Source organism: Arctopsyche grandis, chromosome 3, assembly GCF_051622035.1.
Source record: "Arctopsyche grandis isolate Sample6627 chromosome 3, ASM5162203v2, whole genome shotgun sequence".
Lineage (NCBI taxonomy): Eukaryota > Metazoa > Arthropoda > Insecta > Trichoptera > Hydropsychidae > Arctopsyche > Arctopsyche grandis.
In genome coordinates, this window is record NC_135357.1 from 2,955,974 (window position 1) to 2,982,350 (window position 26,377).

At 32.2% G+C, this 26,377-nt stretch overlaps 1 protein-coding gene across 1 annotated transcript in view; it reads right to left on the minus strand.

The window, feature by feature from the left end:
* Positions 1–3,218: 3,218 nt before the first annotated feature.
* Positions 3,219–26,377, minus strand: part of plx (PTB_TBC1D1_like and TBC domain-containing protein plx) — a 32,154-nt gene continuing 8,995 nt past the window's right edge. Inside the window, exons 5-23 of the mRNA XM_077428420.1 lie at positions 11,562–11,860; positions 9,663–9,789; positions 9,431–9,580; positions 8,596–9,354; positions 8,194–8,398; positions 7,884–8,122; positions 7,720–7,811; positions 7,505–7,643; positions 7,145–7,362; positions 6,787–7,001; positions 6,550–6,714; positions 6,308–6,472; positions 6,073–6,237; positions 5,829–5,980; positions 5,644–5,742; positions 5,420–5,573; positions 5,165–5,334; positions 4,913–5,080; positions 3,219–4,799 (exon numbers count right to left, since the gene is read on the minus strand). Coding sequence (XP_077284546.1) covers positions 3,630–4,799; positions 4,913–5,080; positions 5,165–5,334; positions 5,420–5,573; positions 5,644–5,742; positions 5,829–5,980; positions 6,073–6,237; positions 6,308–6,472; positions 6,550–6,714; positions 6,787–7,001; positions 7,145–7,362; positions 7,505–7,643; positions 7,720–7,811; positions 7,884–8,122; positions 8,194–8,398; positions 8,596–9,354; positions 9,431–9,580; positions 9,663–9,789; positions 11,562–11,860 — 4,851 coding nt within the window. The 3' untranslated portion in view covers positions 3,219–3,629. The remainder of the gene's footprint in view (positions 4,800–4,912; positions 5,081–5,164; positions 5,335–5,419; positions 5,574–5,643; positions 5,743–5,828; positions 5,981–6,072; positions 6,238–6,307; positions 6,473–6,549; positions 6,715–6,786; positions 7,002–7,144; positions 7,363–7,504; positions 7,644–7,719; positions 7,812–7,883; positions 8,123–8,193; positions 8,399–8,595; positions 9,355–9,430; positions 9,581–9,662; positions 9,790–11,561; positions 11,861–26,377) is intronic.

Sequence of the window (26,377 nt, forward strand, 5' to 3'; positions counted from 1 at the left end):
AAGAATTTGGTTGTTTGGACAAATTAATTGCACAAACGTACGATGGAGCGGCTGTAATGTCCGGGGAGCATAATGGAGTGCAACGAAAAATTCGAGATATTTGTCCTAATTCTTTATTTGTCCATTGTTACGCTCACAGATTGAATTTAGTTTTGTCGCAATCTGTTAAACATATATCCGGATGCAAACGTTTTTTCAGCCGTATGTTGTCATTTTCAACTTTTTTTTGTAAGTCTTCAAGAAGAATTTCCCTTCTCGATTGTCAAATAAAAAAACGATTTCCCACTGCTGCCCCTACACGATGGAACTACAATAGCAAAATTTTAAATATGATATTAGAATATCAAACAGAATTAATGGAAATATTTAATCAAATAATTAATGACGAAGACGAATGGGATACTGATGCTGTCATAAATGCTGAAGTCCTTCATCGTTATTTAAAAGAGTTTGAATTCAATTTCAATTTGCATTTATTTTCTGCAATATTTAATTCGGCAGATTTTTTATTTGAAATTTTACAAAAAAAAACCTTTGACATATCGTATTGCGTAAGTGAAATTAAAAAATTTGTAAAATATTTAGATAACAAAAAAGACGATTTTGATTCATTGTGGAACAAAGTAATAACTAAAAATTTTAATAGAAAAAGAAAATATGCTGAATGTGAAGAAGATGTGAAAACAACGTATAAACTTCACTATTCTGAAATTTTAGAAACTCTTTCAGTAAATACAACCAATCGATTTCGAGATATCGAAAATTTAAAATTTCTCGAATTTTTTAACGTCAAAAAATTTAAAGAATATGAAAATAATTTTCCAGATTTCCTATTTAAATCACTCCACCTAACTTATGGAAAATACTTTGATTTTATGAAATTAAAAAGCGAATTAATTTACATGTACTCAACGCAAGATTTTCATTTGAAATCTATAAATGACGTAAAGGAATTAATTGTGAAAGATGATCTAATAGACGTTTTGGAACAAGTATTTAGTTTAATACAATTAATTTGTACGATACCTTCCACGAGCGCATCGGCTGAACGATCATTTTCGACTATGAAAAGAATTAAAACGTTCACCAGAAGTAGTCAAAGTGAAGAAAGACTCTCTGGTCTTGCTTTAATTGCAATCGAAAAGAAAATAATGTCAAATTTAAAAAACAATAAAAAATTCTATGATGCGGTTATCGATGAATTTTGTAAAAAGGAACGAAGAATAAAATTAAATTTAAAAAAATAAATTGGTCGGTTTTTTTTTTCAAACAAGGGACAGCATCCCTTGTTTGAAAAGTCACCGCCCGCCACTGGTATGTATGTAGAAAAATATGTATCGAAGATGTATAAGATGTATAAGATGTATAAAATGTATAAGATGTATAAAATGTATAAGATGTATAAGATGTATAAGATGTATAAGATGTATAAAATGTATAAGATGTATAAGATGTATAAGATGTATAAGATTATACATGCATACATATGTATGTGGAATTAAAATTTCAAAGACATGTTTGTTTTTATAACGTATATTTCTATCAAAATATAATAAAATATAATACACAGAAGCGAGCAAATTACTGCACTCAGTTTTTAATTTATTTATTTATTAATACAAATCACATTCTTGTCGGTTGATCACATCTCAAACTCACTCAGTAATCTACTCGCTCCTTATAAAAAAAAAATAATAATAACAACGCATTTTAAATTATATCAACAAATATGGAAAATGTGTCAAAAATTATTTTACCTAAATTTTTTTTCGTATATAATTTTTAGTAATAAATTTAGAATATTTAATAAGTTTTTTTTTATTTATTTTTTATTTTGAACATTCAATTTAACGCATTAGCAACACCTGTGACCTTGACTATTCCGAACTTTTCAGCATCGTCGGTGATTACTAAGGGGTCGTTTACACCGACGACCATAAGCTAATGGGTCATTTGAGCCACGACAAAAATATATATATGTAATTATCGGCGTGTTCGCCAGTGTAAACGTGCCACGATCAAGTGCTATTCAGTGCAAATTCTAGCGGAAGCTCTTTTATGAAGTTTTAATGTTGCTAAACATTAATTGTACAGACAAAGCCATTTCATCGCTCACTTTCATTTACACGGTTGTATATTTATTAGTATAATTTTAAATATTGAATCAAACAAATTTATAAAATATTTATCACCACGGCGAAGGCAGCACATTGTTAGTTAAATTCGCATTCATGAAACTTTACATCTTAAGATTGTCACAAAAATACAGTTGAACAATTTTAATACTTAATATTATTTTTTGTCAAATCTTTTCTGAAAACATTCTTGTAAATTTTTAAATACAAGCAAACACAGTACAATAATGTCATATCAAAATTTCAAACTGATTGAAATCTTTACACGAAAAGCAGCATTGCGTTGCTTTTTACCTTTTATTTTACATATAAATTATCAACCTAAATTAAAAATATATAACATTTAAAATCACAAATAATAAGATCATAATTACAATGTAATATGATATTACATTTTAATATCAAATATTTAACATGCAGACTCAATGGCACGTTTCAGATCAAAAATGTACTAAAAAAATACATACATACATACATACATGTGGTTCAACTCGATTGGGAACCCTAGGCGCAACTTAATCCCTCCCCCACCCCCAACAAATAAATAATTATATTTTTGCCCATACATTTTAAAATTTTTACTTATTTTAAAAAATATATTTAAGTTTAAATAATATATTATCAATTTCTGGGTGTTTTGAGGGACTCTAGGCGAGCGCCTAGTGCGCCTGTAGTATGATCCGCCCCTGTATGTAAGTAATTGAATATTACAATAATTAAAAAATAAAATTATATTTTCATCTCACTTCAATCTAATATAATAAATATAACGCCTTTCAAATTTTGTTCTCTTGATTATTTTTATATGTGTACATAATATAAGGAATAATGAACAAAATAAGGGAAGAAATAGATCAAATATCGCTGTAAAGTAAAGGAGAAATTCATACTACACAATCCGGTCGGCAAAAACTATTTTTGAATTTTTATTATATAATATAAAAAAAAATCACACATGGATTTCAAAACATTAACTGTAAGGTTTTTAATATTAATTTTAAACATATGAACGTTTTCTTATAAAAGAAATTTATAAAGTATCAACTATTTATTAAAATAAAATATGAATTAATATTTTTGTTTAACAATCACCAATCTTCTCAATAGTTTGGTATAAAAATAAATATAAATTTTCAATAACATTTGAACCAACTATGTATTTTAAACTAAAATGTCTCAGTATGCGATGGTATTTTGAAATTACATTTTTGTATCGATTTTGAATACGTTTTTATCGACAAAAATTCACAATATTTTATGTAAGTGCATTATGCAAAACACTATATATATACACATAGGTATTTCATTACAAAAAAAAACTCAAAAACCTATTCATATGTGTATAACCCGAACTATAACTATTTTTGCGAGCATTATGCAAGCGTGCACACAAAAGCTCGATTCATCAAACTATTACCGACCGAAAAATACAAAAAAAAATCAACCAATCTATACACAAACGAATCATTGATCAGTTAAATGAATACAGTCAAATCAATTCCTAGAATCGGTACTGTCTATACTGGACGTCCTACTGGCGAATGGATTTCCAAACCTGACTGGACGCAATGACTTCAACTTTGTAGCATGCACGTCAAATTTAACATCAACATCACATCCAACGAGTGGATGATTGACAGCATCATCATCTTTCTTCATACAGAAACTATTTTCAGGTATGAGCTTCTCGCATGGAGGAGACACCGGAGTACCCAAACCACTGTCACCGCTCAGATTCCTGCTATCTAAAGCCAATTTAACATCATCACCTGCCAAAGGATGACAGATTACAACATTTTTCTTATTGGTTGAATTATTTGGAGACAATCTTGAATCTAATTTGCGTAGATTCTCATCGAAATCCCTCTTCAATTGTTCTGCTTGAAGCTTCTCCTGACGTATCAGTTCGTGCGAGTTGGCGAAGAACTTAGAAGTCCTCTTCTGTTGCTTTCCTTCGTCTCCAGATAAGTTAGTTAAATCGCTTCCTATGCTCGAAGCATCGCTAATATTGCTACTACGTAATGCTTCGAAGTTATTAACAGCCTTCTTCTCATCATATTCTGAATCTTCATCTAGAACTTTCAAAGGATATCCTCTCAAATTGGCAGGTAACTTTTGAACAGTGTTTACAGGTTGTACTTCTTGTTTGCTGCTGCTAACCATCAGACCAGCGTTGCAAGATTGCGATTTTTTCATTGAAAGATATTGACGTTTCTTTTCGAGTGCTTGCTTCTCAGCTTCGCTTATCTTCGGTTGTTGGATCGCTTTGTTAGGGTCTTTGTTGAACAAATTTGGAGTGCTCAAACCCGTCTTGAGTATACTGGGTTTTTTAGTGACTTTATCGCTTCTGTCGTCTGGGTCGGAGCTTGACTCTTCTGAAAATGCACTGCTGTTTGGGAATCCGTTAATGCTTGAAAAATCTGTAGACGAAAACTTGCTCGAGAAGCTTTGTCCTAACTTCTGTCCTAGTGCGCCTAAAGTTTTTCTATCAGTTTGCTGGACTTGCTGACACAATTTCCGTATGTCATTTGGAAGCTCATGCTTTTTGTCGTATGTAGTCCCAATATATCTTGCCATCATTGCTACTGTTTGTTCCAAATTTTTTACTTGATTTTCAAAACGACTCTGGGACACTTGACATGCCGATATCTTAGAAGCAGACACCTAAAATTTAAAAATTAAATATTTTAGATCTGAATACCTCTTATAATACATCTAAAATTTAACTTCATATATAAAAGTCCTACTTACTAATTTTCTATCACTACAAAACTCACCTCAAGCTGTTCCAACAATTGTCTATTTTGTTCATTCAATCTCTTATTTTGCACTTCTAACTTATTCAATGCGTCCATTTTTGGTGCTATTGCAGCCATCTCTTCTTGAAGTACATTGTATTCCACATGATATTCATGCAATTGACGACCAAAGTCCAAAGTGAACGCCTAAAATAAAAATAAATGTATACCTCAATGTAAAAATATCAACAATAATAAGTTGTATAATATACATATGTTAGCATTTAATACCAATTTGATGACTTTATCGAGCATCGGTTTGTCTATATTAGGCATTTTGTACTTCAAATACTCCATAATCTCTTCAAAAGAATCACACAACATTATACCATCCTTGTGTATATCCAACAAAGCTATAGCCACTCTAAATATAACTTCAGACGATTCCAAAAACAATAGATCTGAATAAAAATCGGACACAAATAAATTAGTAACACCAATACATCAAGAGAAGCTTCAATACAAAAAATTATACTATTCACATACCGAAAACTCTAGTTACAAAACCTAATGGAAATTGGGATGTAAAAATAGTAAGAATCCAAGGTGCGGCATATAAAGTGGGAGATACATCGTATTCGTCAAACTTTTCGTACAATTCTGGTATGTGATCTTTGAGAAGTCTCGACAGTTGATACAGCTGAAAAATCAAACATAGCATACAAAAAAGAAATCAACTTTCATACTGAGATGCGTTCCGTATAAAATACCTGTATTTGAAGAGCAACCATGTCAGGCAAATACTGCTTCCTAAGTCCCCTTCTGAACATTAAATGCCTCAACATCAAAAATGCTTCAGCTTCCTCGAGCTGTAACACAAATAGCATACATTAAGTATGATATACATACATACATCGATAAAATGCCCAAAATATGCCTTTGCTAATCTTCTTACGTGTAATAATAATACTCCAGCTACGAAACTAAGACCTTGACAGTATCCCACTTCAGGATCCAATAAAGAATATGCCTTCAAAAGATTGAATAATGCCAATTGTCCAGGTCCTAGCGGAGATGAAAAATACGTATGGTTTGGAAACGTTCTCCCTGTAATAATACAATTGAAGTGTAAATCATTTATATTCTACTTCATCATCAACAACTTCGATTTGATAACATACTAGTAATATTATAAATACCTAAATCTATCAATATGGCGTGTTGATGTGATGTTAACTGCTTCAGAAGCGATTCATAAGGTACACTATAGTTCGGAAAGTTCTTTATATCCGGAGGAGGCTGACGCAGACAGAACTGTTCAGCCAAAAAGTACCAAACTTCACCTCGTTTTGCCCTAGGTACACCTAAAAACAACATCCCAATCTCTTAACTGATCTCAAACTTGTTGAAACTGTAATAAAGATCAAGACCGACCGTGTCTTATAGCTTGCAAAAGCATCTGAGAGTCTACTCTCGTGGATATTCTCGAATCTCTATGTGCCGTCAGCATATCCCAAACTTTAGAGTTTTCATGAGCACAACCTCCAATGTCTTCATATTCTAATTTTATGCGCTTTACAGCTGAAACTTCTTGGCGAGCTGGAAATATTTATCAATAAAATAAATTAATGTGTCGTGAACTTTCCTGTGCTAAATACCTATAGTATGTAAAATACCTCTCAATCTAGCATTTTCTTTTTCCATTCTGATCAACAGTATAGCTTGATTGATCCCCTTCTTCCACAGATCTCTGATCTCTTCCTTGGTCCTCTTTTTTGGATAAGCTTGGTTCAAATTAGAAAATGAAGGTGGTCTTCTCAACAATTCTTCAGTAGTAGCAGCTATAATAACCAAAACCCTAAATTAAGCACTTGAAGTTTTGAATAAGTCGATTATATGAAATTTAAACGTACACAGATAAACACTGGATTCTTCAGAATCCGTTTTGCCTTCTCCCTCTTCTATTAGAGCTCCTGTTTGAATGACCCTGTTGAATATGGCCTGCCTCCAAGATCCTTGGTTGTTGTGTCGATCTGATCCTGAATCATCAGAATCGTCGTTTTGTCTCCTTGGTGATTTTTCGAGAGAGCTGCTCTTAGGTGATGGGCTGTTGCCAAGTTTCATAAATCTGGAAACAAAGCGTAACATTACTCACTCTTAACGAGAATCTTTGTATACATCAAGTATGCATGTAATTGAGCTCAAATATCAAATCCTGCTATAATATTGACAAACAACAGTTTGTTAACATCAAAATAATTATTTACTTACATATCCATCATCGGCGATTTGAGCTGAGAAGAAGGCGACTGCTCGTGATAATCTCGACCATTTTGTACCAAATTTAAAGTAATATCTGGTCCACTGTTTGAATTTTCCGTGCCGGACAAAGTCCTTACTCTAGGTATCACTTTTCCATTGGCATCTACGAGGAAGTCTCCACCCGATTCACGAGTGGGTGTTATGGAGTGGGTCATCGGTGAAGATTCCTAATTCAATAAAATACATAGTTTTGAAATAAAATGGATAATAATTTAGATAATCGACTAGTTGAGGCCAATTCATCGAATATGCCTGATGGAATAGTTTGACATGAACTGAACTGAAGTTAAATCCAATCAATATTCATACCTTTTTTAATGTGTCTTTAAATCCAAAGTCATCTTTAGACGCCTTTCTTTTCAACAAATGATCAAAGGAACTAGACAGAGAGCGTTTTGCTTTCATGAAAATAGTACTGCTTCCTAAATACTGATTAAGAAATTCTGATCTAAAATTTAAATAGCCAAAATTAGCATAGCATTTTAAAACTTCATAAAATTTCAATTCAGAATTGTTTCAATTGCCTGTTTTCAGCTGTATCATGAACGTGTCTCTGTTGTTTTGCTTCACAATGAGCTCTCAAAAGCATCATAAGGAACGCATTATGTTCCCCAACCTGAAAAAACAAAGCTTTGATTCGTTTATCAAATCACACCTTTGAACTTAAGTAATATAAAAATAATGGCACCTCGAAAAGATCTTCAGTTCCTCCTTGATACTTGGTCATGATCTGTTCCTCCTCTTCTTCTCCCAAATGATCTATCCTTTTCAGAATCGTAGTATGAATCCTTTTTTCATTCATACCCTCCAACTCTTGACACAACTTATGGTACCATATCATCGGACAATGTTCGCAAGAAAATACCGGAGATTTTTCTTTGCCCTGTTTCACAAACTCAGCGTGAGCTATGAAAGCTTGAGTGATTGCTAAAGAGAAATACGATACATTAATACTACAATATCTAATTATAAATCTTTAAAATTTGAGCTAAAATTACCTCCAACTACATCTGAAGATACTCCTTCGCTTTGACACTTAAAAACGTATCCGACAAAACATTCCATATCAGGCTCGCGACAGATGAATCCAAAATGCTCCTTATTTGCTACTCCTTTGACACAGCTGGCAACATCTTTCAACTGCTTATGCAACAAAACTTGCTTACGATCTGGACTGATGAGCCTCAAATCAGATCTCGCTACCTAATTACATTTAAAAATGATAATTATAATTAAGAACTATGAGCTTTTAATATCATAAGGTGAGCTCATGTACAAAATGAATCTCAAGAATAATCTAAATTAAAGACTAGACAAGGCTAAAGATATTTTTATTTATAATATATTGAAAAAATTAAGTTGCAATGTATTGAACGTTCAAAGTATTGGCATTCTATTACCTGAAAAAGCATGGTTCTGTTTTGATCGCCGATCAGTTGACTTATTGGGGTTTTGTTCAAATTCAGAGTGCCTATCGAAGCTGATCTATCTCTTGCGAAATACTTGTTCTCAGGCAAGCTTCTGTTCTTCAATAAATTCACCAACTGCTCCTCTTGATTGCAATCGAATAAGTCCCTAGTCTCTGACAACGACGAAGCGTCGCTCTCTGAATTGAGACGTTTGAAAATCTTATCTTTGGTTACGCTGACATCATCAGAGTCATTTTTGGGATCAGTCAGGTCCTTTTGGGAATCTGACGGATTGTTTTGGTCCTCATCGCACTGGCTGTGAGATTCGTCATCGTCCTCAGTCAACGTAGATAAATTTTTAGCTTCTGAATTACTATTTAAAATTAATATGTTAGGTTCTAAGGCAACTGGGAATGATTTTTTACTAAGCGTTATCATTGGTTTTTGATCCACGTTAACCCTTTGCACTCTCTCCGTTGAGAGCTTGTCGAACTCCTTTTCGATGAATCTCGAATCGTCTTGTATTTCCTCATCTTCGTTTGGGAAATTGAAGTGTTTGTTTGATTCCAGAGGTGTCAAAGAAGGCGAATTGAGGCCATCTTGACTTTTAACCTCAATAGTTTCATCTTTATTTGATTCAACAGACGTTTCCTTTTTATACGGCAAAGGCAAAGGTGCAAATTCGACCTTTTTAACATTCTGAGCGGCTACTATACTCTCTAAAGAACCATGATCGACACTTGCTGAATCCTTAAATGCATAAATAAGATTATTATAATTTTTTTAAACAATTAAAACTGTATACATTCGAATACAAAAACACTACCGCAGATTGTGTAGAAAGCAAACTATTCCGTCTCATTTGAGCAGCTCTAATTTTTTCAACTTCATACTGTCGAAACTTTCCAAGTGCATCGTCGATCAAAGTTTCAGGTACTTTTTTATGCGACACCTTAATTTTTCCGATATACAACACCTAGGATTAAAACAAAAACTATTACATTAAACGTTCCATTAAAATACATATATAAACAAATTCTTTTCAATTGTAATAATACTTCAAAAAAGTGAGAATTGCTTGGAGAAATATCGGCACAGAGAGATGTCAAATTCGCAGCATTGCTCAAACTGCGAACTAGAGGCACAGAACCATTTCCAACATCCCCCGAAATGGTGGTTCCCGATCTGAAACAATTTGGAAACACAATTACTATAAATCAAAAGCCCATTATTCACAATGAGAGATTGGCTTCGAAGATTTTTTATGCACAAAAAATGGTTCACTTTGTCAATTACTATTGTGAACCTTTTTACTCTCTTGATTTGTTGGACAATAGTAATTGACAATAGTCAATTTTTTGTGCATAAAAGAATCCTCGACGCCGATCTTTGTTCATAATTATTCTTATTTTATTTATGTAAATCCTCGAGACTATGTATAGGTATTACATAAATATCCTGTATAGCCCATTTTACTAAACATACGCATGTCAAATTATTAAAATGTTCAAATTAGTCATGAAAACCATTTAAAATTAAATACGTATATAAAAAATACATACACTTACTTTAATATATGTACATACGCTTAAGATTCAATTTATCTGTCATAATATTTAGAGAACCATTATTAAATGCAAAGGTTATTCCATTATTATACATTTTACAAAACAATTATGAAAAACAATGTGCGTGGTAGACATCATCATTTGAGGGTTGTACCTCCTGTTCGCATAGCTCTTTATCGGATGGCTCCTATTTCAAGAGCTATCTAACTTCTTAATGAAATCGTTTCTGCCGTGCCTGAACGTGATATTATTCACCTCAGTGAGTGTAGATTGTTAGAGATAATTTTAATTTAACCTATGTGTAGCCTGCGCTCATTATTATTTTCATAATTGGGTGTGATATGTATGAGTGAATGTTCTCTTCTATTTGGGACTCAAGATGATGTTTTATATTCACAGTTGCTTTTGTATAAATATATATATATTAGTGCTGACTGTTCATGCAAGACACTCCCAATTTTTCTACTTATGTTTAACTATTATTACATATATAATATATGTATTTTGAAACTACTTCTAGTATTGTTTGAAGTTTTGTACAAATATGTATTTTATTTCTATATAATTAATATATTTTTGTTTCTTCTCAGTTATACTTTCCACACAATGCCACAATGGTCCAAACTTTAAATATTAAAAATAAATATACTATATAGTCATTTTGTGAAGAAATTGCAATAAATAAAAAAATATCTAAATTCGATGAATAAAATAAAATTAAAATTAATAAATAACCAAGTTATACAGTAGACATATAATCAGCAGCGTGGGCTAGTGGGTAGCATATTATGCTTTCGAGCAAAGTGGTAAAGGGTTCGAGTCCCACTGTTGGCTGTTGGCCAAACCTTAGCTCCGGGTCGATCGTTTCTTATCATAATTTGCCAATTTTTCTAATTTTCACTGAAACGGTTCCTACAACATTGGCATCTCCTTTCCTATCTCTCTTGCAAATCTCAAACTATTCAGCGTCTTGAGTTTCGCCGGTTTGTATAATAAAATGCTGCAAACATTTCTCCATGGGATGATTATTGTATAAATTCGTAGTGTATAAATGCTTTCAATGCTACTTTGCAATGTTTGACCAGAGATGTCTAATATAATATATCATAATAATTATATAAATAAATATATAATTTAGTGGTTTTTTTATCTGTATAAGTACATATGTACACTCGTTGCTTTGGAGCGATCTGTAAAACGAGTGTATATTATCGATTGAATAAATAAAAAAATATGCATATAAGCCCATATGTGGTCATAAAAGTTGACAACCCGATAAACCAACGGCTTTGGTGATTATGTGAATCACCTGAATAATTAGTACAGACTACCAGACTTCAACAAATTCATATTATGCTGAACTATTAAACTATTTTACGTAGTACATACTTGTTTAGTCCTGTGGTGTAGCTTTTAGACGCGGACATGTTGGAGTTGACTTGCCCAGATTTTGACGATACATTCGCCAGGCCGTCTATGGAAGAAGCTGGAGATACGGTTGGGTTGATTAAAAAACCTTTATTTGTGGCAACAGTGGGTCTGGCAGCAGGTGGAACCATTTTGGAAATTGGAGCGGTCACTTTTGCCGGTATCGAAGGATCTGAACCACCATTTCCACTTTTGTTGATCGACTGTAAGCTTCCACCGTGCGGAGCCAATTCCTTCATATGGCCGAACAGTTCACTAACCTGTGAAAGATGACAGATATATTTATAGAATCACGGATTGAGAATCATATTTACACATATGCGTATTATGTTTATAATTGATCTTCATGTCAGTGGTCTGACAGACGCCGATGATAATCGTTAATTGCTATTATAAAGTGTACCTACACTAAATGCAGGAAACTGTTTGACCTATTCATCCCACTCTAGATTATACCGATCCATCGTCATCCTCATGAGCAAATCAATGGCAATCTTCAGCATGCACACTCGGCAACGATCAATGGTTCAAAATGTTTACAGCCATTGTTTTGATTTTAAGCAGATGCTACCCGATATAACGAGCGAGGTTATAAATACGCACAGTGTTGTTCTTTTCTAACAAGAATACGATTCTTCGAAATTACATACTATGTACATATGTTATTTCATGCAAATTGTATGAATGGTGAGTATGCAAAATTTCAACTGTGATTATACAAATATAATGTATTTACTGGGATTAAACATATTTTAATATGGTAATTCAGTGAAGGAAATCAAGTATGTAATTTAGATAACGTAAGTCTATTTGCATACTGCACGAAAACAATATATTATAGTTTTGTGAGCGTAATGCATATATTCATTTTATATAGAATATATTTCAGAAAAATATAATTATATAAATAAAATAAGATGCATATTCGTTGAAACTTTTAATTGAGATTTTATGTATGTATGTATGTAATTGGTGTTTAATTCATATGGAAAATTGTCTAGTAAATTGTCTTATAATTGAGGTAGTCAGAATAGGTTTTATTTGCAGTGGAGTTATGCATTTATGCAGTACCTCGACTTTAGCGCGAGAGACAAAAGCGCTCCGACGTAACCACCCCGACATAACCGCGAGGCGTCAAAACCGCGGGAAACAAAACCACCCCAGTAAAAAGCACTCAGCGAAAAAACCACGCCAGAATATATAAAAAAAATCAAAATATCAATATCGACTTCGATTGTGTACAAGGCGGCCTGATGCATTGCTCAACTTGGAAAGTATAAAAAAACTGCAAGTGAAGTTGAGTTCAAAATCGAAGTCTAAATTAATATTTTAATGTTTTCGTATACCCTGGCGCGGTTTTGACGCCTCGAGGTTATGTCGGGGCGGTTACGTCGAGGCGTTTTTGTTCCGAGGGATTTTGACTGCACACCCATTTATGCATATCACAGTAGACCGATTTCAAAATGGTGAAATAATATTTAAGTATGGATATAATATAGTGCATGTGATTCTTTAGTAATTTAAACCATTTTAATTTATTATAATTGACATATTTATTTAATATAAAAATTTTAATTTAAATTTTGTTAAAGTCAAAAGAAAATGTAGACAGAAATGAATTAAGAGTATACTAACACTTTTAGGTCTTGGATCTTCACACAATTTATTTTACTGCTAAATATTTATCTAAGATTTATAACTTTGAATTAATTATCAGTTCAAAACAAAACAACGAGGCGATTCGGAGAAAATTAAAAAAGCAACGGAAATTAATAATAAAAGTACTGATACTTTCCGGTTTATAAAACTATTTTTCAAAAATGGTAAAACTTTCAAATACTTCATTGCACATATCCAAACAATCAGCCGTTCATTTAGTAGTTGTGATACAAATAACACTGAGCAACAAAAAAAATTACTAAAATTAAAATAACACAATTACCGCTCGAATTAGTACGTCTAGATAAAAAAAATATATTTAGATAGAAAACCAATTCTTATAAACGTGGTGAAATAAAAAACTGGCCAAATAAACGCAAAATAGCACAGAGAAAAAAACCGTAAAAAAAATATATTTAAAATTCGCTAGACAATTAATTATAAGTATTTTAAAACAATAAAAAATCACAATCAATAGAAAAAACATCCGACTATTGATTCTAATACTTACTTTGAGCACAGCAATAATTTTGAGTGAAAGACCGCAAAAGCCAAAAAACTGTAAAAATCGTGCATTTTTTTACACGCTCATATGTCGTAAACGATCAAAAACCAACAAAAATCATTATCATATTCAAATTAAGTGGGTCAAACTTAGTAAAGATTAGTTAGTCTCTGCTCTGGTAACTCAAAAACTTGATTTTTTGTTGCTCAGTGTAATTAAAAACCAGGAAATTCATAACTAGAGATCACAATTTTGACAAACTTCTGAATATATCTAGGTTTATTAGTCTTTATACGGATAGATCTACATACATAAATACAAAACATAAAAAACCAACCACTACAAAGAAGACCTATAGAAGAACGAAGAAAACTTAGTATGACAATTAAACATAAAATAAATTTTAGATGAGATTTTTAAATCATTTTAATGATAATGGGAATCTGAATGACTAGGCATTCTTCCAAAATTTCTTATTTCGAAATACAATAATTTTATGTACCTACATAAATATGTATAAATATAAATATTATAAATAAATATGTACATAAAAAGCGCATGTTTCTAAGCCCGTTATCATTTTGTAGATAAGATGCTTTCGTTATCCGATAAACTTTACACAAACGCGCGATGATTGTACCAAAATTGAACGATTTTTTTAAATTATCAAAAGAGATACACACATCGTTTGACAGTTGGAAGAGTAGATTTGGACCAAATCCAACAGTAGCATGTGTGCGAATGAGGACATACAATAAATCCCAGCTACGCGATCGTCTATTTTTGTACAAACCCAAACGGAAAGGTCGTGTCATACAAGCCACCAAACAGTCTAGAAAAATGGTCGTCAATTTTCCGAGAAAACCGTCTACGTTTTCCGAACGCGAGTACCGAGAAAACGAACGAGTCTACTTCCGGAAAAGCGTCTAGACGATAAAACTCCATCACGCTATCACACTTATTCATTTAACTTCGACTATTGAGACGATTTTCCTCGAATAGTATCAAACTCACCTTCGTTTTCAGGTTCAATCCGGAAGCATCAGACAACGAGCTGAACAGCGGAACATCAGACTGTGATCCGTAAATTTTCGATATTAAAAATCCTTTATCACTATTTACTTTAAGCCCCTCCATTTTTATAACATCACACTTTAAATTATACAATTTAAAAAAATAACTTTGTTCACAATTTTCCGACACTCACTTTACGTCATAGCCACTATTCTGTAATGACAACATTTGCGTCATGACATATTTTTATAGAATCTAATTTTGTAAAAATTTTAATCGTTCAACCCTTTTGCGTCATCGTGAAGTGTTTTAACATTACTATTTTCATTGTGATTGAAACATGACTAAAATATGCACGTACATACATACATATATAAGTAGACTAAACGTGCTCATTATAGCTTTTAGTGTGATTTAGATCGCACATTAAATATATAAACAGCTAAGGTATGTTACAGCCATATAATCCTAAAATCTGTATTTCTTATTTGACATAATATTTTTAATATAAAATGAATTATTAAATATAGAAATAGGTTCACAAAAACTAACATATTCTAACGCTCTCACTACTTAATCACAAACTATTACCATTTGGGATTTATTTTAAATACTTAAATAGCACATAAAATATTTTTATTGTACTATGAATGTTTTTTACTTGATTCATTGATAGTACAACTTCAAAGAAAAGTATGGTAAGCTAAATATTATAATGTAATGACTCCCAAGTTCCAAATATGTATGTAATATAAAACATAAAATTTGTATTTATGTACATATGTATGTATATATTAAATATTCTATCTGAATATAAATCAAACTCTTTTCTTTGCGTACAAATATAATTACAAAGAATTTTTTTAATTTCTATTGTTCTATTTTTTTGTTAAAAATTAAAGAACAACATCATAAATAAAGTAAACGAACTGAAATAAAAACATAATAGTTTTTTTTTTAATCACCCAAAATTATTCATATTAATCCACTTAACATATGTATGTATGTGTATATGTACATATATAGTATAAAATTGAAACGCTTAATGCTTAATAATAAATACTTTTTTAAATTTGATAGTTAAGAGGGTTGGACCCCAGTGCCTTGTCCATACAAACGTATCCTTTCCTCAATTATGGCACTGCAAAAATTATTTTTTAATATTCTATTTATATCCACCATAGGCATAATTCTATTTTTTTTATTAATCAAAAAATCAAATTAATCAAAAATCAAATCTATCAAACAAATAATTAAAACCATGGGAATGGTGGATATCCATAGCATATTAAAAAATAATTTCTCTAGTGTCATAATTGAGGAAGGGAGAAGTCTAATACGTTTGTATGGACAACGCGCTGGGGTCCAGCCTAGGGATCCCAAATATTCGAATATATTCGAATATCGAATATCGGATAGTAGCATTAAATTATTTATTTGTAGTTTTAAGAAGTTCAAGATATTATTAAAATTTTAAGAGAATTATCTGTAATATCAAATTATCTGTAATATCTGTATGTAATATCAAATTGTAATATTATCTGTAATATCAAATTGAACTAAATCTGCTGTAGATTGAAAATAAAAAAATAAGTCCGTATAAAAAGTATTCGAATATTCGGATTTGGGATCCCTTGTCCAGCCCTCTTACGCGTTTAAGTTAAAAACTTCATCAAAAAAGTGTAATATTTCTCAAGTTGTATGAATACATACAAATATACATACATATGTATGTATGTACTAAATCGCACGATCTTCGACGTGTTTGAACCGCTCATTACCGTATAGAATTGAAAAGTTACACATTTTTACAAAAAATTAAATACACACGGACAAACATATGTATGCATATATTATACAAGTCCTCTTATTTTACCTGCTTCACAATAAATTGTCAGTGTAATTCCAATTTAAAAATAAACCAAGTTTAGCAACTCGCGAGTGTTACGAAATTCACAATTCATTTATCACTTTACGTAATTAAGCCATTTCGAGGTGGTTCGGAACCGATGCAGTTTCACAATGCGTCCACTGTACCCAAGTGTCAACGGACAAGTACGGCCAGAAATAGCCAAAGAGTGGTCCAAGAGCACCGCTCGTGCAACAAATACTAAACCGATGTGGACAACAAGTGATGACGACGCCATCAACATCATCAAATGTTGGCTGGGGTCAACCCGGTGAATTTCCATCATAGCACGCCAAGCCAATTATCGTCAGTTTATTAGAAATGACAAAATTGACTTTTATTCATCGAAAGCCACTTCCTAGTATAACAGATTCACATTGGCAACTTTCGATGAGAAACATCCCAAATATAACAAAATCAATCGTGTATCGAAAAATATACATACATACATATATACCAAGCCAAAATAGGTAAGGTTTGTGACGTAATTTCTTATATCGTTAAAAGTTTCAACGTTGCAACGTTTCGTGACATCCGCAAAAATTCTGTGCTAAATAAGTCTCCGTGAAAGTTTCTATGAAGAAAGCAGTAAGCTATGCTAAAAATCCATGAAATTTTATATTAAGTTCCGTAAATGAGCAAAATAAACAAAACTTTTTGATTAATTTCAATGACTCAAAGCAATAATTGACAACGATGAAGTAAATGTATGTATGTACTAGGGATTTTAATACTGGTATACTATGTAGTATACCGGTTTACAGGTAAATCGTCATTTTTAAAATTTTAAAATTTACCGGTAATCAACAGAAACTGTTTTATCGCGAATTAACTATATACATATATAGGCATATCATTACATAATATTACATTAAAAATTAATGGAAATGCCGTAATTTGGATTAGGTTGTCTGCAATTTGTTTAATGTGACAATTTCAAATCGATAAATACACTGGCAACACAGATCAATCAAATCGTTAAAAATACGGTTGTTTCGACGATGATTGAAACTTTCAAATGATCCAAACTTCAAATAAATAAATATGATTGGTAAAAAATATTATTTATATTATATAACGAATTTACTTTAATGCATTTATATGACAATATTCACATAAGATTTATTTTTAATTTTTTACGATTGAAGTAACCAAATACAGTTATATTATATAATAAGCAAATTTTTTTTCATTTACCGGTATACCGGAAGTAGGAAAAAGTATTTACCATTTACCAGTTTATGAAATTTGACGGTAAATTGATATCCCTAGTATCTGAATAATTCTACGGTAAAAGCGCCGGATGAATCCATTTTGGCTCCGGTATAGGCCATTGTGGCGCATTAGGTTCTTCCTGTAATGCCACAATGGTCCAAAACTATTAATAAATAATATATTTATTTTTAAAAGATTTTATTTATTTGCTTAGTTTTATTCGTAACCTACATTTTGATAATAATTTTTTTTTATAAATTTTTGTTTTGTAAATAATTTGCTATGGACATTAAAATTCAATGCTCAACAATGCAATATAAATAGCATGAAAAGTATTGAAAAAAAGTTTTGTAACATGGTTATTTATAAGCAATATATCATAAGTCGATTTGCATACAATCGGATTATTGAATTAGCGACTATTATTAAAATGTACCGCATTTATTATAATTACAAAAAATAATTTTTGTACATAATGTATGTAAATTCATGTCAATACGAATGTATGTAAATACGGAATGAACAAAAATAAATCTTTTTTCAAATTTTCATCTGCAAACTTAATTTTTTATCAAACTGTGTATGTAAAGTTAGAACAATAATACCATCAAATCCGATTTTAACAACACTCAATATCAAGGTTAAAAAACAGTTACACAAAAACAGATGCACACTTCTCAGATTTCGCAACACTTCGATAGTAAAATACAATTTGCTGACAAATCGTGCAGATATGTATATAATATGAAACCGGGTATTAAAGCGATCGGATTACGAGACACGTTTCTCTACAGATCAAAACATTGGCGAGACGCCATATTGTTTTCTTTTTGTGTATTGTATAATCTTTTTCAGTACTGTCTCGTATCAAAATATCCTTACAAAACTGAAACATTAAAAAAATCATTAAACAATGTAACGGTGCGCGCGACGTGGACGAACCGCGGCACAGTGTGGACGAGCATTTTTACTGTATTGTTTATGTCAACAAACAAAACCGGTGATAATCAATAACAATTTTTATTACGCGATCTTAGATACATTTGAGAAATGCATTCGACCTGTACGGCTCTGAAATAACAAAGCTTAATTACGTCCAATTAATTTATAGCATCGGTCGCAATAGCAGTATTGACCTTCGCTGATTTTGCATTGCATATGTGTATTTCTCTCGCTACTATTAATGCAAAAATTTATTTGAAACGACATGTTTAAAATATGCTTATATTCTATTTCTGAAACACACTGTCGGTTTATTGCTTTTGGCAAGAAACCTGCCAGTATGTATATTCGTCCTTCCGGCTTTGTGCGAAACTCTAAAATGGCCCTTAAGTTTGCGAAATATGCGAATGCTTTCCGAGCATTTTCTTTTATTAAATTGTAACAGAAGACCATTTTCTACATATGAAAAATATAATTTGCTCGGAATTTGACTTAGAAATATCCTAAATTCACCAAATACAAGTTTATATAACACCAAACATGTCTATAATACTGAAATATTTATTTCTTGATGCTGATTTGATGCCGTTTAAAATTTATTTCATTTTATTTGCTTTGACAAATATTATCTTAAGATCTGTCCTAAAATTATATATCGGCTGTCGATTGAAAATTTGGATCAGTAAACCAGGAAGAAGTGAACGAACCGCTACAATGTGTGTAATGTATATTTGTATTTGGGTCACTTGGTTGGAAGCAAGCAATTTATCAGCTAAATTTTAATTGAGGAAAAGTAATTAGGAACAGATCTGAACCCTGAACTGAATTTTAGGAAGTTTTTAGGAAGACGATATATGAAACTGAATTTATAATATGTAACTTAGTTGAAAAAAAATTATGATTGATTGAGAACATATACGATATACATAATGTTTGAAATAATTGAGAAAAAATAAAAGTTCTTAATTAATTATTCAGTATTTGACCTTTCAGATTAACCTACTTTACTTGATATATGAGATACGAAAGAAATAAAGACCAAATTTTCAACAATACAGTATAAAATTATAATATAATAAAGTCTGATACAATTTTATATACATATACGAGTGTAATTTATAGTATAATATATAGACTAGGCTTCACAGTAAAATATACAGCTTTTATTCAATGCAATAAAATGTCTGTTTATTTCTTGACTGTCTGAATTGCCTTTAATACAGATATGATAACTTGCGAAAGTATCCATGACAGCTATAATGGATTGTGTATAAGCTATAAATAATGCATTGTGTATTGTCATTCTACAGATGATCTGTAATAAAAATGAATAGTTGAAAAAAAATCACACGCGGCACATTTTTTTTAATAAGCGTACAAAAATCTACTTCATAGTATATCATATGTATATTACAGTGAAGCTTTAATGTTCGGTAAGATTATAATTTCACTGAATCAAGCAGTAACAATACAATTTCAAATTCACTTCTCAATATCAGTGAATTTGTAATTCGAACGCTAGTGCACCATACGATAATGCAAATCGTACTACCAACCCTAACTTAACCTAACCTAACCTAACCTTCAATAAATAAAACAAACCCTAACTCAATCTAACCTAACCTAGCTTTGAATAAATAAGTATAAGCTGCGGGATGGAGTGGAGCGGGGTTGTGACGTAGGGAGGCGCGATTCGTGTCGGCGACGCACTCACAATAATCCTAAAAAATCTCAAAATAATTACATTTAACTGTTATCCAACTATCAAAAATTATAATTTCACTAATAGAGGCAGCAGAATATCTAATTTTCGCAGTGAAAATATACATAACTATAGCCAGTGAAAATGTAGTTAGATATGATTTCACTAAAACGTCATTGTAACTGTAATATCACTGTGACATACAAATATACATATATTTCAATATTCAATTAAAATTAATTTAACCCAATAAGTTTTAACTGAAGTCCACGGTCACTTTTATAATTACGACACCTATGCATGTATGTATGTAACTACCGACTGCAAGATATTAAATATCTGTATCATAAAAGTGTCACCAAAACTTTCAGCGATGCTTCTCAAAACGTGAAAGTAGATGAAGTCGAGCTCGCACGCGACCAGAACCAACACGACCCCGGTCCAAAACTCAAAATTGGAAACGAACGAGTTAAGATTCGAGCCGTTTGTGGTATGGTAGAGTCGGACCCAACCATCGGCGACCATTTTGATCAGATTACTGGTCCGAATTTTGACCGAATCCGTGGTCACTTTCATCATCGTTGCCCATAACTTGGCAGCTGAAACCGAAGACGTTGACACATATTGACCTCGTGAATTCGACACGTGCCGAAACGACGTAAGCGACTCATCTAATTTTGGCGTTGGAATCGAGACTTTATTGTACTTAGACTACAATTGCGCCGTGACAAAACCGCGCGGGACAAAATCACCTGGACGAAACCGCGCGGCGACAAAATCGCCCCAACCAAAATAGCACGATGACAAAATCAAGCAACGCATATATTAACAAATATAAATAAGAAAAATCCGATAGAACACAGTAATGATAAAATAAGAATCGTTTACTAATTTTGAAAGTGTACTTTTGTGTGTTAAAAAAGCAGCTGTTTTACCCAGGGACGTCCCGTGGGAGTAGGCAAGTAAGGCCCCTACTAAGGGCGGCACACTTTGAGGGGCGGCAAATTATATACGATTTTGATTTTCTAAGTAAAATTAAGCCCATTAAGGAATCATTTATACTTAAAATATAAATGCACGTAATTCATTTGTCATTGAAGAATGGACCCACCTTGATGAATACATCCTAATTACTTATATTAAAACATGTATGCATTCAAATAAATTTGCAATATAAAAATATAATTTTAAAATATCTATTTATAATTATGGACAAATTTTTTCCTGAATTGTAATGGTAAGTGAAACATAAAGGAGGTTTGTAAAAATTGTTCGATTGCAGTACATTTCTAGAAAGGGCGGCATTTTGAACTTTTCCTAAGCGCAACCTAAATTAAATTCCTCTAGTGCCTTGTCGGACATATTTGCTTGTTTTTATGAGAGATGAAATTAAAGCGATGAGAGGAGTGGAAGTGGTTCAAAATCAGCCCACGATTTTTGGGAAATAACAAACAGTTAGTGAACCTATTAAAAAGGTGATGTTGAGAGTAGCATTTCATCATGCGGTTCAAGAACCGCCAGTTCAAGACTACTAAAAATTGTGAAAGTTAATCTTGTTGAATATCGAGAATATTTTTAAACATTCAGCAATATTATGCAATGCAAAAAGATATACATATGTATATCAGTGGCGTGCCGTCCATGGAGCTGTGGATGCTGCGCATCCCTTAAAATTTACGTCAAAAATATTTTCATACCGTTTGTTTTCTGAATTTCTTAGTTTCATTTCTCTTTCATTTATTTTTGATTACATGATTATGATATATACGATCTTTTATCTGATCCGAAATTGACATAAACGTGCATTCCCATTTGAAGGCCGTAGCCGTCCGCGCGACCGGTGCTTGTTTCCCATCAACCTTGTATTACCATGAATGCTGAAGTTCTCTAAAAATCTTTTGCGCATGCGCACAAGTGAGCTGTCACTCTTGCGCATGCGCATGAGTGAGACGACTCTACAGTCGTCTCGCTCGCGCGACACTTGCTCTGGAAGCAAAATCTCCATTTGCGTATGTATGGACTTGATTCGCTTTTTATGTATGGACTTTCACTTGATTAGTTGATTGATATTTTATACATTACATCCTAAGTTATTTACTTTTATTATTTTATTGTAATTTATTACGTCCTAAATTATTATTTATTATGGCCCTAAATATAAATAGCCAAAGTAACAATGCAAGTGGATTTATCACCGTTGTTAATAATAATTGCAATTGTTTAATTAAAAATGTACTAAAAAGGACATTGGCTTTTCTGCCATATAATGAAAAAGATATTATTGTTAAGAGCTCAAAACCCACACCAATATTGATTATTCATTGAAAAACGAAAACATATCACAGACATTTTAATAAATATAAATATGACAATGTTTGGAAGAATAAAATTAAATTAAAAAAAAAACTGATCGTGTTTTGGACAGCATCCTCTGGTTGAAAAGTCACCGCACGCCACTGATGTATCTTGAAAAGTGAAATTATTTACATATAGAAAAAAATGCTTTCAGCTAAACTACATAAATCAATTTTCAAACCCATCTTTCCAGTATGTGAAATCGGAATTGTGAGTGAAATGTTATCGGTAATTCACCCACATGTAAAATACGTCTGAGCTATATTGATTTTCACCATTGAACATACATACTATACCTACATCGATGGTGATGATGATGATGATGACAGGCGTGTACGCAAATTACTCCAATCAATACGACATTTGGACGGATTGACGCAATGGTGTTGTGACATGTGTTCATGTGACTTTATTGAACCAAATTGTTGTGGCTTGGGTCACTCGATCGGAATCATTGAGATCGCACAATTATCATTGAAATATACGTACATACATGTGTATACGATGCGCAGAAAATTTAACTATACAAGTATTTATGTATTTATATATTTATTCAGGGGAAACCGGTAAAGCTGATTCTAATTGCGATAATTGAATGTGTGTGAACGTGAGGTCACCACAGTTTGTTCTGAAGCGAGAGCACATTTGAAGACGTGTGAATTGTTTGTATTCCGCATTTCATGTTTCATTTTCGACTTCTTATATACGAGATGTCCTCGAGTTCATTCTTAATATACGTACATTACATACATATATCGATTATCCCAGAAAGGTATTAAGCATATAAAGTAACAATGACAATCATCGTCACGATCACGACCTACATATATACATAGTCTATCTTTTGGTATTTTCAACTTTTATTTATCATAACCAGCAGCATAGAACAGTAATTAGCGTGTAATGCTTTAGCCAGCAGCATGACTCGGTGGTTACGTTTATGCTAAGCACCGAGGGGTTGCCGGGTTCGATCCCGTGCAAGTCTTCAGTGCTGCTGGTCATACTTGGATATTTGTGACTCCAAGTCGATCGTTTCCTATCAGAGTTTGCCAATTTATCTGATTTCATTGTTGAAACGGTTCCTCCATCAAATTGGCAAAAAGCGTCCTACTCAGTATGTCACCTCTATCTGAATTTGATTTATGTACAGTAAAATTTATGTATATAGATGTCTCTATGAATCAATTAATAGTTCATTTCGAGATTTTCAGAATTTTCAGATTTCTGTTATAAAAATGCTCCAATGTTTGTTATTGGCCAGGAAGGCGCATTTGGGTATACCTGTTAGGCCTTTCTGTTATCGGTGAACAGACGGTCTATGAAAGAGATGGCTGCATACGTAATGGCATAGTAAACGAGATCTTGGTGAACAGACGGGGTGAGAAAGAGATGGCCGTATACGTAATGCCTGGAGCGCATCCTCGGTTTACGGAAAATCTGTGAACGAGTTGTCAGGTAACCGTTCAATCCTTAGCCAGGTGCTACTAGCCAGACCTTATATATGTGACTCCAAGTCGATCGTTACCTATCAGAGTTTGCCAATTTATCTGATTTCATCGAAACGGATCCAACAATTTATTTTTTTTTATTTTTAATTTATACCAGGAAGGCCTAAAAGGTAACCCCAAGTATGATTAGTATTATACAAAGTAAATATACATATATCAATTAACACCCACAGAGACATCTATGGTTAAATTTGTAAATTTGCAGAATTTTTAAACAATTCAGTAAAAAAATATCGATTAACATCCACGAAGACATTTATGGTCAAGTCTGTAAATTTGCAGCATTTTATACAATTCAGCGAAATTCAACTCAGCGAATGCTGAAAATTCGAGATTTGCAAGAAAATCGGTAAGGTTGCCAATTTGTTGAAACCGTTTCAATCAAAATCAGACAAATTGCCAAATTCTGGTAGGAAACGATCGACCTGGAGTCACAAATATAAGGTCTGGCCAGCAGAAACCAGTGGGATTTGAACCCGTGACCACTTTGATCAAAGCATTATATGCCAACCACTAGTTTATTCTGCTGGTTAAATTGAAAAACTTCTCTTATTTCTCGCAAATTTCAAGTTTTCAGAATCTGGAATTTTCTGATTTATAAAATTCTGCAAAAATGTTATCCATAGATGCCGTGCCGTTATGATGATCTGTAAAATTGCTCTTTAATTGTTTATTGTTTATAAATGAGCAGGAAGGCCCATTGGAATTTATCTGTTGGGCATTCCTGGTATATATATTTATATATTTGTATAAAATAAATAAATGAATATAATAATATTAAATATCAGAGCATTGGCTTTAAATCTTTGTTTATATTGCAACGTACAAATTTTATACTATGTTTAGATATTTGAAAAACATTTTTCCATATTCAAATGCTGAATTTTTATTCAATATTTTTTAATTTTAAAATGAAGACAAATAACTAAAGAAGCTCTCCATTATTTTATTTTCAAAATAATGACTGGGATATGAAAGAAAATGATGATTTACAAATGGACATTGTCAGCATGGCGTGCGTTGTATGAAAGTTCCGGATGAAACAACTGGACTTTGAACTCTCGTTTATAAAACGAAAATAATCAAAATCAACTCAATTAAACTACAATTGCTGATTTTTGGGGGTTAATTTTATTTTTAAATAATAAAACAATCAAAACTATTCCGGGAAGGAAAGATATATGAGAAAAACCCACTTTTAAGAATTTTTTTCGAGTTAAATCGATTATTTGGAGTCACAATACATTGTTCAATGAAATTTTTTATTTTTCTTTGATACGAAGCAAGCTTTCCATGAGTTTTTCGTGGAAAATGCAAAATTCTCATTTTTCGCTCCGATTTAATGTACATATGTATGTCAAGCAGCAATGAAACTTTACACCTAATTCAGTTTATTTTATCAAATTCGATAACTAGCATGATTTTTTCCCACTACAACACACGTTTTTAAATTTTTTATTCGGATATTGTCGCAATGTGTTTACTTCGAACCTACACACATGCCTTGAATGGGTTTTAAACATGGCCATGATCCGATTCCACGGCTTTAGAGACCCGATTAGCTTATCTGGCTTACGTGTAAGTCGCACATTTCAGTTCCGCAAAACGACTGAATATGCATTCACGTGCATTATTTTGCTGCACAAAGCAGTTGACCTTTATCTCGTCGATAGACGTCAATGAAGTCAGGATAAAAGCAACGTAAAATAACTCAATATTGAATGCGATGTATACACCGGGCAAATCCAAGCACCTATTTATAGCTAGAGATTAATAGTGTGATGTAATAAATGTAAGTTCTATCGAATTGCTCGGCGTTGCACGAATAGTTATACATATATGTATTCGTAAAAATAATTCTTACAAGATTGAATACAAAATATAACGGTTTGAAATTGAAAATTGTAGATATACATATGTACATAATGTACAAATAAATAAACAAATATTCATCTTATTATAGCAGAT